The following is a 14,656-nucleotide window of genomic DNA, read 5'->3' as shown; positions in this document are numbered from 1 at the left end:
GGGATTTGAACTCACGACCTTCGGAAGAGCAGTTGGTGCTCTTACCCGCTGAGCCATCTCACCAGCCCGAGACAGGGTCTTACTATGTAGCCCCTGTTAACTGCAACTCTGCAAACCCGCCTCAGCTTCCCAACTGCTGAAATTATAGCCCTGCCTTTGCCTCCATTCCTGGTCACCTTTCTATGTTTTGTTTTTGTTTTTTTTGTTGTTGTTGTTATTTTCTTTTTTAATTTTAAGTATGAGTGCTCTATCTGCATATACACCTGAGTGCCAGGAAAGAGCATCAGATCTCATTATACATGGTTGTGAGCCACCATGTGGTTGCTGGGAATTGAACTCAGGACCTCTGGAAGAACAGCCAGGACTCTTAACTGCTGAGCCATCTCTCCAGCCCCTTGTTTTTGGTTTGTTTGTTTGTTTGTTTTGTTTTTTGAGACAGGGCTTTATATATGGTAAGCAAACTCTATACCAACAGAAGTACACCTTCAGTCCCTATTTTATTTTGATTTTTTTGTTTGTTTGTTTGGTTGGTTTGTTTTTTTTGTTTGTTTTTCAAGACAGGGTTTCTCTGTGTAGCCCTGGCCGTCCTGGAACTCACTCTGTAGATCAGGCTGGCCTTGAACTCAGAAATCCGCCTGCCTCTGCCTCCTAAGTGCTGGGATTAAAGGCGTGCACCACCACTGCCCGGCTGATTTTTTTTAAAAGCAAAATCAAAGATAAACTCCTATAGACAGCAACTGGAAAGATGGCTGCAGGGTCAAGAGTCCTTGCTTCTGCATAGCAGTCCAGTCTATACCAGTGCATCCGCATCAAATGGTAGGTGGCCATCCTCAGCCCTGCCCCTCTCTACCCAGGTGCTGCGAGTGTAGCGCCTCCCTTTCACACCAGTACTATGAGAAGGATGGGCAGCTCTTCTGCAAGAAGGACTACTGGGCCCGCTATGGCGAGTCCTGCCACGGGTGCTCCGAACACATCACCAAAGGGCTGGTCATGGTAAGCCACCTTCCCCTACCTGCCCACCTCTTGATGCAAGTGTGCATTCTCTCCCCGCCATCGTCCCCTGTGTGTCCTGAGCCCATCTCTTCATCTGTTCAGACTGGGAGCAGTCCTCTACGTGTCCAGCAAGATTCTGTCTGGGTTGCCCTGCTTTGCCCCTAATAGGAGAATGATGATGGGTTTGGAGCAGCAGTCACCATGAAGTCATGCTGTGTCCCTACCCCTACAGGTGGCCGGGGAGTTGAAGTACCACCCCGAGTGCTTCATCTGCCTTGCCTGTGGAACCTTCATCGGTGACGGGGACACCTACACGCTGGTGGAGCACTCCAAGCTGTACTGGTGAGTCCTGTGGGCCTCTTCAAGCCTAGGGGCCTGCACCTGTCACCAAGGCTGCCCATACACAGGCTTATACTACTCTACAGTGAATTCCAGGCCAGAACAGTACAGACACAGTACCGTGCTCCACCTGGTAAAACAGGAGAGGGCAAGCGCCAGTGCTCCTTGCCTCCATGTAGAAATGTCAGGAATTATAGTGCCCGTTACTCTAGCTTTTCAGGAGGCCAATGCCAGAGGATTGCAGGTTCTAGGCCAAACTGAGCAGTTTAGTGAGATACAATCTTAAGAAGTACAAAGAGATCTGAGGCCGTAACTCAGTGGAAGAGTACCTGCCTAGGCTAGGAGTGTGACTCAGCAGTAGAGGGCTTCCATGTCATATATAAGGCTTTGTGTTCAGTTCTGAGTATTACCAAAAAGAAAAAAAAAAAAATAGAAAATGACCGAAACCAAACATGCCCCCAACACCAGCTTCCTTCCTTCTGCCTCTTCAGCATAGCTCTGACTCTAGCTACAGAGCTGGCACAGACCCCACCAGCTACACATACCATCCCCAGCAGTTCTGTCCCTGCTCCAGATACCAGCTGCACACTAAGGCGTCCCCAGGCCCTCACACACTTAAAGCAACTGCCCTCCAATCCATTGACCCCAAGTTTGATGCTGTGCTGGATAACTAACTCCCAGAACTGCAAACAGTGCTGTGGGTCACAGTTGCACCAAGCAAGGGTGCCTTCCACCTCTCTCCCAGCCCATCTTAGGTTTACTGACTAGGATGCCACGCTGAGGCCCAGCATCCAGGGATTTCACTGAGGTTTTGTTTAAGTCATTGGGCCACGTGATTATACTCTGTCTCTGACCTGCTCCTGAGAATCCAGGCTAGCTAGAAGCCACAAGCCTTCAGTCATGGTCAGTGACTGTTGGGACCAGCCCTAATATGACTCATTTGCATAGACTCCAAGCATCCTCCTCCAAAGGGTTCCAAGGACTTAAGAGTCTTTCTCCCCAGAGCCAGGGACAAAATATCAGACAGATTCTCTCTTATAAAACACCAACAAAGCTGGATTCAAGAACAACGGACCCGATCCCAAATGGGTTTTTAATGACTTCCTCCCAAAGGAGATAGATATATCTGCAAGGGCCTCGCCTTATCTTGGCCATCTGACAATATCACCAGATAGAGCCTGAATGGGGCCAGCAAGAGGGCTCAGTGTGTAAAGGTGCTTGCTGCCAAGCCTAATGAACCTGAATTCCATCCCCAGGACCCACATAGTGAAAGGAGAAAAGTGACTCACAAATTGTCCTCTGATCTCCATACCCACTCTTGGCATGCGTACCCCTCCCCCAAGCCCATATACACACAAACAAAAGTAATAAATGTAATTAAAAGACCTAACAGTCTGATGAGATGCCTTAGCAGGTAAAAGCATTAGCCACTAAACTTAACAACTTTAGTTTAATCCCCAGGACCATGATGGAAAAAGAGAACGGATTTCTGCAAATTGTCTTTTAACCCCCATATATATTGACACACATATATTTGAACAAATACACACAAAAATAAATGTAACTTAAAAAAAATTATTTTTAACCAGAATAACTGAGACCCAGAGTTGGGGTGCTGAGACAACTGGGCATGCCCAGTCCTGCCCTATGTCCCATCAGTTTGCTATGGGCTACAGCAATGCATTATGACTTCTCCCCTGATGTTGTTTTCTTCCCTTTTCTCTTTGGATCCGCCGATGACGTTCATAGCGGGCAGTGCTACTACCAGACTGTGGTAACTCCAGTCATCGAACAGATCCTACCTGACTCACCCGGTTCCCACCTGCCCCACACAGTCACCCTAGTGTCTATCCCAGCCTCTGCCCATGGCAAACGAGGCCTGTCTGTCTCCATCGACCCACCTCACGGCCCACCAGGATGTGGCACAGAGCATTCGCACACTGTCCGAGTACAAGGGTGAGTGGGTTGCCACAGTGGGTGGGGCTCTGTGGAAGCGACCTGGTTGTATTGATTAGCTCTCTGCTGCTGTGAGAGGCTACCTAACATGACAACCTGAGTGGGGAAACACTGATCTTAGCTCAGGGTTCGAAAGGTTCAGGCCCAGAACGTCCAGATACTAGACGCAGGAGGACTGAGATCACTTCCCCCAGAACCCCATCTTAAAAAAAATAGGGGCTGTCAACAGGGCTTATCAGATAAAGATTCTTGCCATCCAGCCAGACAAACTGAGTTCCATTCCCAGGTCCAACATGATGGAAGGAAAGAACCAACTGCCCTCTGATTTACACACACACACAATAAATAAATAAATGAATATAAAAATTTTTTTAAGTCAAACAGCAACTGTGCTTGTGATCCTGGAATTACAGAGTTGTCCACTGTAACTGTAATGAAACATTGGGACACACACACACATACACACACACACACACACACACACACACCAAAAAAAGGAAAAATCATGAAAAAGAAGAATTGCAAAGAGTAAGAGGTTCCGTGCAAGTGAGAGGGGAACAGGAGGGATGGAGGCAAGTGTGGTCAAATGCATTCTGTAATGCATGAAGGCACATAGTGACGCCTGTTGAGCATAGTTAACTAGATGCTAATAGTAAGATAAAACTGCTGGAGAAATGGCTCAGCAGTTAAGAGCACAAGCTACTCTCTCCAAGTACCAGGGTTCAGTTCCCAGCAACCACATGGCGGCTCACAATCTTCTAGCTCTAGACACCCTTGTGGCCACCAGGCATGCATACTTGTGGTACATAAACATACATGCAGGCAAAACACCTGTGTAAAATCTTTTATTTTGTTTAAGGTAACAACTAAACCACAGTATACTGTGATTTCCACCTCAGGTGGAATCATTCCTCCCCACCCCACACCTGGTGGTCTTGGCTTCCGGTTTCCTCTTGGGGATAAAAGGGACAGGTTGGAGGGGAACTAGTCTAACCACAGCTTTATCCCCAGAGTGGACCCAGGCTGCATGAGCCCAGATGTGAAGAATTCCATCCACATCGGAGACCGGATCTTGGAAATCAATGGCACGCCCATCCGGAATGTGCCCCTGGACGAGGTAGGGCCACAGAATCACAGACAGATCCAAGGCTGGGCAGGATGGGATGATAGAAGTGGAAGCTTCTTCACCCCTGAGCTCTGCTGCCACCCCAGAAGGCTCACCTGTCCACACTGTCCCCAGATCGACTTGCTGATCCAGGAGACCAGCCGCCTGCTCCAGCTGACCCTTGAGCACGACCCCCATGACTCCCTGGGCCCTGGGCCAGTGTCGGATCCCAGCCCCCTGAGTTCCCCGGTGCACACTCCCAGCGGACCGGCAGGCAGCTCTGCCCGGCAGAAACCTGTCTTGTAAGTCAACTTGCTCCTCAGCCTCTTTTACTTGGGTGTCTTGTCTGCGTGGATGGTGGCTCTGCGCCACATGCCTGCCTGGTGGCCACAAGCGCGTCAGATCCTCTGCAGCTGGAAGGTTGTGGGTTCTGGGAACCAAGCCCTGGTTCTCTGCTAGAGTGGCCAGTGCTCTTCATTCCAGGCCTCCTCCATTTCATCCCTTCAACTACTGCCAGTGTCGGTAGGGATTGTTATAGACATGAGGATGAAGGAGACAGCAAACAGCGCCCCCAGCTGGAAGTTACAGAGACCTTCCCAGGCAGGCCCACATCTTTTATTTTGCGTTGATTTTATTCATTTACTTCGTGAGGGAAGGGAGCACAGAGATGGGTCCTGAGAACACTCCAGAGCCTGTATACTGGTCAGACTCAGGTTGTCAGGCTTGGTGGCAAGTGCCTTTACTCACTGAGCCATCTTGTAGGCCTCTTTAATTTTAAAATTTACTTAAGAGGCGCAACACACTGTTTTCTGTGCATTTTTCTGTAGGCAGAGGTGCCAGTGAGGAGCAGGGGCAGATAAAGCATATTTTAAGGCTGGGTTCTGGGTCAGTGGTAAGAGTACTGACATTGTGTATACAAAGCTCCAAGTTCCATCCCCAGCACCACATCGACCAATCGTGATGGCATACACTTGTAAACCCAGCACTCAGGAGGTAGAATAAGCAGAACGATTCGAAGTTCAAGTTCATCCTTGGCTACCTAGTGAGTTGGAAGCTAGCCTGGGCTACATAAGACCCTATTTATTAAAAATAAATAGCCCTCCCCAAAAAAAACCCATTTAGTGTGCCAACTCTGGAATTTAAAAAAAAATAGTTGCGTTAATATAAATAGAATCGGTACAAATCCTATTCATGTCATTGGCTCAACAGCAATATGTTGTCATGCCATTGTTTGTTATTATATATATGTAGGCCGTGTTTCTTTCTTTCTTTCTTTCTTTCTTTTTTTTTTTTTCTGAGACAGGGTTTCTCCGTATAGTCCTGGCTGTCCTGGATCTCACTCTGTAGACCAGGCTGGCCTCGAACTCAGAAATCCGCCTGCCTCTGCCTCCCAAGTGCTGGGATTAAAGGCGTGAGCCACCACCGTCCAGCCCATGTTTCTTTATAAGCTGCTTGTGTGTCCTTGCTGTTTTTCCATTCCTCCATTTTCTAGTCATGTTCCTCACTGGAGATACAAAGAGATGATGCAGGCTTCCAGGGTAGGAGCATTTGCCATGCCAGCAAGAAGGCCTCAGATCAGACCCTCAGCAGCACTATGTAAAAGGCTGCACACCTGTAACTCCAGTGTGGGGTTCAATCAAGAGACCCTGTCTCAAAAGGATGCTGGAAGGCTGGACCAGAAGTTAAAAGTAAAGAGCAAGCCAGGTGTAGTGGCACACAGCTTTAATCCCAGCACTCCGGGAGCAGAAGCGAATGGATCTCTGAGTTCCAGGCCAGCCTGGTCTGCAGAGTGAGACCCTGTCTCGGAGCGGGGAAAAAAACTTAAGAATGTGTGTACTCTTGCAAAGGACCAGAGGCTGGTTCCTAGCACAGACTTTGGGTGGCTTACCTCTGCCAGTTCCAAGAGATCTTACACACATGCACAAACCTACACATAGATACAAACACATATAATTAAAAATAATAAGTATAAAAAATAGTAAGGCAGAGAGTGATTGAGGAAAATACCTGATGTCAACACAGGGCCTCCACATGCTCGCACACAAATACATATGCACGCCAGGTGGTAGTGGCGCACGCCTTTAATCCCAGCACTTGGGAGGCAGAGGCAGGTGGATTTCTGAGTTCAAGGCCAGCCTGGTCTACAGAGTGAGTTCCTGGACAGCCAGGGCTACACAGAGAAACCCTGCCTCAAAAAAACAAAACAAAACAAAACAAAAAACAAATACATATGCACACTCACATGAGTGCATGCATACAGCATACACGAAAAATACCAAGAGAAACTACAACGCATTACAGTGGTTTCTGGTACTCGTTCCTACACACACACCCTATTTTTAGGCTTGTTTGGATGATTTTTAGTTTATTTATGTGTTTTTTCTTCATACATAGCAAAGCTAACCTAGCTTTAAACTTGTGATTTTTGGGCCTCCATCTTTTAAGTACTAGAAATTACAAGTATGCTTGATCATACCAGCTGATTTCTAGTTCTCTTCCTCCTCCTCTTCCTCTTCTTCCTCTCCCTCCTCTTTTATTACTACCTTAATAATGAAGGCTCACTTGAAGCTGTAGAGAGATCACTGTGGTCCAAGATGAGGGATTTGCTATACGATGTCAAGTCAGAGTTGACTCATGGTCTGCTGCAGTGATCCAGGGAGCAGGAGTTGTGAGTCCTCCATCCTTGAACCTGAAGAAGCAAAAGGAAGGATGGGAAGAGCCAGCGGTAGGCTGTTCCTTGTCCCACTCCTGCTGGGACCTCTCCAGGACTCTTGGAGAAGCCCTTTGAAGGGTTTCCTTCTGTGATGATAGCTGCCTTTTTTATCTTTCTGTCTTTCCTTCTTTCTTTCCTTCCTTCCTTCCTTCCTTCCTTCCTTCCTTCCTTCCTTCCTTCCTTTTTTTCCTGGAGTTTCTTTGTGTAAACCTGGCTATTCTGTAACTCTCTTTGTAGACCAGGCTAGCCTTAAACTTGGAGATCCACCTGCCTCTGCCTCCAAAATTCTGGAATTAAAGGTGTGTGCTACCACTCTTCTAAGAGGTTGTACTGTCAAAGGGAAGTTCTCCCTCTCAGTTTGTCCCAAGCTTAGGCCATAAGCAGGGACACCTGCGTACTGCAATGGAAATCTCAGGCAGAGTCTGAGCCTGGGTCACCAAGCAGAGGAGGCTGTGGGCACCTCTAATGAACTGTGTGGCTACCCCCAAGACACCAGGCTGTCCCACCTATTCCCAGGATGGGGGATGAGCAGCAACTGCTTAATGTGGTGCTTTTGCAAGGAGGAGTTGGACGGTGTCTCAGCCAGGTGCCGCCTCCCCTTGGCACTGGCCCCATGTACTTTCCCCAGGAGGAGCTGCAGTATCGACACTTCCCCAGGTGCCGGCTCCCTCGGCTCTCCAGCCTCCCAGCGCAAGGACCTGGGTCGCTCCGAATCCCTCCGAGTGGTCTGCCGACCACACCGCATCTTTCGGCCGTCTGACCTCATCCATGGGGAGGTGTTGGGCAAGGGCTGCTTTGGCCAGGCCATCAAGGTATGCAGATGGGGAGGGCAGGCTGGGTGACACCTCTGACCACCTCTTCCCTCACACTGCACCGTGCCCCAGGAATCCAATACAAGGGATGCCTAGATTCTATGCTCTCATCCCAAGGTTATACACTCCTTATCCTGGGCTTCCCTGAGCCATTGAGATGGAGGAGACTACATGGGTAGATTCAGAATTTTGCTGTTTGTCTTTAAGGACAAAGTCTCATGTAGCTCAAGCTAGCCTTGAACTCACTATGTCCTTGAATTCCTGATCCTCTATCTTACACCTCGCAAGTACTGGGATCATACTTATGTACTAGCATGCCTGGTTTCATTTACGTATCAGTATAAGGTCTCACTGAGTTGCCCAGGCTAGCCTCAAACTCACTAGATAACCCAGGCTGGCCTTGGACATGAACTTGTCCTGACTCTGCCTCCCAAGTGGCTGGGGTTAGAAGCACGAGTTACTATATCCTACTCGGCCTTGAATTTTGTACCTCCATATCCCCAACATAGGTGACACACCGAGAAACAGGCGAGGTGATGGTGATGAAGGAACTTATCCGGTTTGACGAGGAGACCCAGAGGACATTCCTCAAGGAGGTCAGTGGAGGGGTCACATGTCTACTCGCCTCCCCAATGAGAGGGGGAGCAGGGGGCCCCAGGAGGAGAAGTAGAGCACACCGCTTGTTAAAGAGGTGAGAGGGTCCAGGCTTACTGGGGACAGGGCAGCCATGAGCCGTGGATGCCGCTCAGTTAGTAGATGGTTGCCTAGCCTGCTTGAGGCCCCAGATTCGATCCTCAGCACCATACACACATATCAGGCATTATAACACGTCTATAATCTCGGCACTTGGAAGATGGAAGCAAGAAGATCAGAGATGAAGGTTTTCCTCAACTACATAGAGAGTTCTAGGCTAGCCTGGGCTACGTGAGACATTGACTCAAAGATGCAAAAGTCAGAACAGCTGTGGGTTGGGGATGCAGGTTCGTAGACGCTTGCCTACCATGCACAAAGCCCTGGGCTCTAATGCCGAAACTGACCTCGGTTACATGCCTGTTATCCCAGCCCCTGGGAGATGGTGGTGTGAGGATCAGTTCAAGGAATCCCGTGGCTACATAGCTAGTTCAAGACCAGCCTGAGCTATGAAAAACACTTTCTCCTTTTGTTTGTTGTTGTTGTTGTTGTTGTTGTTGGTTGGTTGGTTGGTTTGGTTTGGTTTTGGTTTTGGTTTTTCAAGACAGGGTTTTTCTGTGTAGCCCTACCTGTCTTGGAATTCACTCTGTAGACCAGGCTGGCCTTGAACTCAGAGATCTGTCTCTGCCTGTCTCTGCCTCTTGAGTGCTGGGACTAAAGGTGTGTGTCGCAGCTGCTGCTGCCACAAGAAACGCTCTTAAACAGAAGACACAGTGGCTTACTGTGTGAGAGGAGACTGGCTGCCCTGCTGTCTAGGTTGGGTGGAGCAGGGGGAAGAAGGTCCAGGCCACGGCTGTGTATGTTCCTCCAGGTAAAGGTCATGCGGTGTCTGGAGCACCCTAACGTGCTCAAGTTCATCGGGGTGCTGTACAAGGACAAGCGGCTGAACTTCATCACAGAGTACATTAAGGGCGGCACCCTGTGGGGCATCATCAAGAACATGGTGAGCGGGGCTCAGGCTGGAGTGTGGCTCGGTTGGTAGATGCTGGCCTAGGCTGGCACACTTGAGACTTTGACTTCTATCCCCAGCACTGCACAAACCTGGTGTAGTGCCCCACTGCTTTAATCCCAGCACTAGGGAAACCAGCGAGTTCAGGGCCAGCCCGGTCTATAGAGCGAGTTCCATGCTGGCCAGAGCTACATAAACAATGAGACCCTTTCTAAGTATACACACCAAAACATAAAAAGCAAGAACGGGGGTTGAGGAGGAAGAGGGTGGGGTCCCACAGTCCCCTTGCAGGGCAGTGACCTCCAGTAACCTAAGAGTGCTCTGTTAGCTCCACCTCTGAAAAGCTCCATCGCTTCCCACTAGTGCCATGCTAGAAAATGAGCCTTTAGTGTGTGGGCCTCCGGGGACACCCCACATCTAAACCAAAGCAGAGCCAGAGCCCCATTCTCCCCAGTGACTGGCACTGAGAATGTAGGTGGTTTGTTAGTCAGTTTTGACTGAACATTAGTTCAGCTTGGTTTGAAAATTTGAAATAGGGCCTGGAGAGATGGCTCAGCAGTTAAGAGCACTGACTGCTCTTCCAGAGGTCCTGAGTTCAATTCCCAGCTAGTACATGGTGGCTCACTACCATCTGTAATGGGATCCGATGCCCTCTCCTGGTGTGGCTAAAGACAGCGACGGTGTACTTATATACATAAAATAAAAAAGTATTAAAAAAAAAAGAAAGAAAGAAAACTTGAAATAGGGGCTGGGAACACAGCTCAGTGGGCAAAGTGCTTGTTTCTCATACATGAGGATGAGAGGTCAACCCCAAAGACCCATTTAAAAGTCCCCACATGATGGTGTGCACCTGTAATCCCTTTGCTGAGGAGATGAAAGCAAGATCTTTGTGAGTTCAAGGCCGGCCCGGTCTACAGAGATAGTTCTAGGACAGCCATGGTTACACAGAGAAACCCTGTCTAGGAAGTGGGGGAAAGTGCTGTGTGGTGGTGTTACACAAATGATCCTATCACTGAGGGGATGCAGGCAGGATCTCCAGGGACCAGTGGCTGGCCGGCCTGTCCACAGCCATGAGCTCTGGCTTCAGTGAGACATTCCCTCAGAAAATAAGGTAGAAGGGCCAGCTAGATGACTCAAAGAGTAAAGATGCCTGCTACCAATTGGGACTGACAGGCTGACTTCCATCTCCAGGACCCACATGGTAGAAGGAGAGAGCAAATGCCTACAAGTTGTCATATGTCACACACATGCTGTGGCATGTGCACACCCCTACACACATATGCACACATAAAAAAATAGGTGTAATAAGAAAGTATTCAGGAGGTTTAATAGGTTACCACATCACTTACTATAACGGCCTCCTGGGTCGTAGTTTATACTGTGGGCCCTGGAGAGGTGCATAAATCAACCCCTAATAGGGTAACAGCCACACAGATCATTGCTCAGGATAGATAGCTTGGGAGCTACAGGGGAACATTCATGAACCCTTAGTGTGTGAAATCAGTTCTGTTAAGATGTCATTAGGGTCTATAATCCTAACCCTGAGGCCGAAGCAGGAACTCATAAGTTCAAGGCTACATAGAACATTCTGTCTCAAAAAAAATCAAACAAGGGCCAGTGAAATGGCTCAGCAGGCAACAGTGCTTGCTACCAACCTAATGACATGAGGTTGATCCTTGGAACCCAAATGGCAGAAGGGGAGAATAGGCTCCCCCAAGAACACCACAGGAAACAGTGCCTTGGAGCCATGCACATACAGCTCCTGGAAGATAATTGTTAGCAGGCAACCGTAGATACAGGAAAACATGGAGTCCTCAGACTACCACACTTGTGCCTGTGACTCAGCTGTCCCCATACCTGTGCCACCATGCCACCCCCCCAGCCAGGCACATGCCAGGCTCCATCCTAAGCCATTTTTCCCTGTCCCTAGGACAGCCAGTACCCATGGAGTCAGAGGGTCAGCTTTGCCAAGGACATTGCATCAGGGATGGTAAGTGACCTGCCAGTCACTCAGGTGACTCACTCTGCCACAAGGAGTGTGGGAGCAGAACCTACGGGGACACTTTGAAGGGGCAGCCACGTGGATGACTGTCTAGACTCCCCTAGTGAAGGCTCAAGGTATAGCTCGGCAACGGAGCAGGTGCCTAGAGTCCATCAGAGGTGGGTAGGAGGCAAGGAGCTTCCAGAGGTCAGGGCTGAGGTGGTTTGTCAAGTCAGCATCCACTGATAGCCTCATTCCATTCCCTTAGGCCTACCTCCATTCGATGAACATCATCCACCGAGACCTCAACTCCCACAACTGTCTGGTCCGTGAGGTGAGCAGTGGGAGCCCTGCAGCGCTGGGCAGCCGGGCGTGCTGGAGAAAGAAGGGACCTATGAGCTGCTCCTCTCAGGGCTTTCATGGAACTAGAGGTCAGGTGAACAGTTCCAGTGCAAGAGGCAGGGAGAACTGGGTACTCCTGGCTCTGCCATTTATAACATGGCAGCAAGTCTCAGACCCACCAGCGGCACAAGGGTTTAACAGGTCGGATGAGGGAAAACTGAATAAAAGTGAAAAGCCCCAGCCTTCACTGCAGCATTCACAGACGCCACCTGAGGTAGCCCAGGCTACCCAGGCTGCAGCAACAAGTGCAAATCAGCATCTGGGCAGGGGCATCTGGGCAGGCTTCTGGAAGAGGAGACTTGGCAGGGGCATTTCAGTGGAGGCCAAGAGAGTAAGAGGCAGTCAGCCCCAAGTTTACAGGTTGGTGTTTAAGGGTTCCCCAGGTGACCTACAGAAAGCAGAGGAACTGAGCCAAACTGGAGAGCAAGTGTCTAGAGTCCCGCTCCCATAATAAACTACTGCAGTCAGCATCTGAACTGAGGAAGGCGAAGGATTGAGTCCTGCATGAGCTACAGACCCATGTCAGGGCCAGCCTGGACAACTTAGCAAGACCTTGTCTCAAATTACAAAGTAGAAAAAATAGTCCTGGCAGCATGGCTGAGGAAAGCATACACCCAGAATCCCCCAGGGAGGGGCTGGGGGTGTGGCTCAGTGGTAGAGCCCCTGCCTAGAATCCCCCAGTGAGGGGCTGGGGGCGTGGCTGAGTGGTAGAGCCCCTGCCTAGGATCCCCCAGGGAGGGACTGGGGGCGTGGCTGAGTGGTAGAGCCCCTGCCTAGGATCCCCCAGGGAGGGGCTGGGGGCGTGGCTCAGTAGTAGAGCCCCTGCCTAGGATCCCCCAGAGAGGGGCAGCTGCCATGACTCAGCAGTGGAACTTTTGCCTAAGAGGACCCGCACGCGCGGCAATGTTTCCTAAGGTCTCTAAACCATCCATCCAGTCAGCACGGAGCTATAATCTAAACAAGCCCAGTACTTTTAGTTCCTGACTCTGAACTGTTAGGTCCCTAGTGTCCTCTAAGTCCTGTCAGCCTGCTGAGGACCCTGCACAGAAGACCATAGAAAGTGCTGGGGCTGTCGCAGCAAGATAGAAAAACCAGGCTGTGGGACACCCCAGGGTAGCCACAAAACTCTGAGCATTTGGTGGCATGAAAGTGAACTGAACAAGTCCTCTGTGGGTCCTGCTCAGCCTTGGTGTCTAGATCCTTGGTGTCCTGCATCCCTTTTGACAGCCTCAGTGTCACCTGCTCTGTGTGAACATGAGGAACACCTGGAAAGGGAGAGACGTCAGGACCCAAGAGGAGCAGGCTTAGCCCACAGGGAAGGACCCTCAGTTACCCATCTAAGTCACGGGACAGTCATCTGGAGAAAGAGGCACAAGGACAACTGGTGGGGAAGAGGCCGAGCCCACCCCCACCCCCACCCACATCTGGCCTCAGGTGAATAGTGCCTGCTGGGCCTCCATCACCTCTGGTTTTGATTTTCTTAGCTCTAGTGATGGCATCTAAGATGATGAGTCTGCTAGGCAAGCAATCTACCACTGAGCCACACTCCCAGCCCCTCACTGGGGATTCTAAGCAGGTGCTCTACCACTGAGCCACGCCCCCAGCCCCTCCCTGGGGGATTCTAGGCAGGGGCTCTACCACTGAGCCACGCCCCCAGCCCCTCACTGGAGGATTCTAGGCAGGGGCTCTACCACTGAGCCACGCCCCCAGCCCCCTCCCTGGGGAATTCTAGGCAGGGGCTCTACCACTGAGCTACACCCTCAGCCCTTCACTGGGGGATTCTAGGCAGGGACTCTAATGCTAACCCATGCTCCAATTCCTCGCTGGGAAATTCTAAGCCAGGATTCTACTATTGAGCCATACTCTAATCCCTTACTGGAAGATTCCAGGCAGGCCTTCTACCTACGAAACAATGCTTCTAGCCTCTCACAGGGAGGCTGGGAGGGTGCTAGGCAAGCTTTCTACCTCTGAATCACACCTCTAGCCCCTCATTAGAATCTCCAGAAGTTTTAGGCAGCTCTGTTTGCAAAGAGCTGGGACAGAGGGGGTACCCCCACACACACAGGTCACTGATATCAGAGGTATATTCTCTGTGCCATGTATGGGATTATATGGAAAGGATCTCAAATAGAAGCAACCAGAGAGATGACCCAGGTCTCAACCTGCCTTATGAAATTTTCAGAACAGGAACGTGGTGGTGGCCGACTTTGGGCTAGCTCGACTCATGATCGATGAGAAGAGTCAGTCTGAAGACTTGCGTAGCCTTAAGAAGCCGGACCGCAAGAAGCGGTACACAGTGGTGGGCAACCCCTACTGGATGGCACCAGAGATGATCAACGGTGAGTGCTAGCTCTTGGGGTCCCAGGTGGAGGAACAGCAGCCACCCCACACGCTGGCCTATCTGCTTGTTGGCTTCCCTAGGGTCCTGTATCTTCTCTTGTTTCCCTCTAGCTGACAAGAGTCAACTAATGTTTTCTGGGCTTGTAGTTGCCTCCCTCCAGCCTCCACCTCATCTTTATATTACCACACTCCTTTGTGTAGTTTTGGGTGGGTGTTGCGTGTCATTTTCACATTGTGCATGCACAATGCACATCAGGAGGCACCTTGTAGGAGGAAGATGTCTTTCCTCTTGTGGATCCTGGGGCTCAACTCAAAAATCATCAGGTGACCCACCTAGCAGGCCCTTTCCTTCTTTTTTTTTTTTTTTTTTTTTTTT

At 50.1% G+C, this 14,656-nt stretch overlaps 1 protein-coding gene across 2 annotated transcripts in view; it reads left to right on the top strand.

Moving 5' to 3' along the window:
• Limk1 (LIM domain kinase 1) overlaps positions 1–14,656 on the top strand; it is a 33,109-nt gene that overhangs the window by 14,578 nt on the left and 3,875 nt on the right. For both annotated transcript variants that reach the window (XM_031338159.1, XM_031338160.1), the window contains 11 exons: positions 855–993; positions 1,226–1,335; positions 3,082–3,288; positions 4,300–4,405; positions 4,529–4,695; positions 7,735–7,918; positions 8,428–8,514; positions 9,420–9,551; positions 11,488–11,547; positions 11,807–11,872; positions 14,123–14,279. In XM_031338159.1, coding sequence (XP_031194019.1) covers positions 855–993; positions 1,226–1,335; positions 3,082–3,288; positions 4,300–4,405; positions 4,529–4,695; positions 7,735–7,918; positions 8,428–8,514; positions 9,420–9,551; positions 11,488–11,547; positions 11,807–11,872; positions 14,123–14,279 — 1,415 coding nt within the window. The remainder of the gene's footprint in view (positions 1–854; positions 994–1,225; positions 1,336–3,081; positions 3,289–4,299; positions 4,406–4,528; positions 4,696–7,734; positions 7,919–8,427; positions 8,515–9,419; positions 9,552–11,487; positions 11,548–11,806; positions 11,873–14,122; positions 14,280–14,656) is intronic.

This window comes from Mastomys coucha, unplaced genomic scaffold (genome assembly GCF_008632895.1).
Source record: "Mastomys coucha isolate ucsf_1 unplaced genomic scaffold, UCSF_Mcou_1 pScaffold22, whole genome shotgun sequence".
Taxonomy (NCBI): Eukaryota; Metazoa; Chordata; class Mammalia; order Rodentia; family Muridae; genus Mastomys; species Mastomys coucha.
Note: the sequence above shows the minus strand (reverse complement) of the source record. Positions and strands in the feature narration are given on the sequence as shown.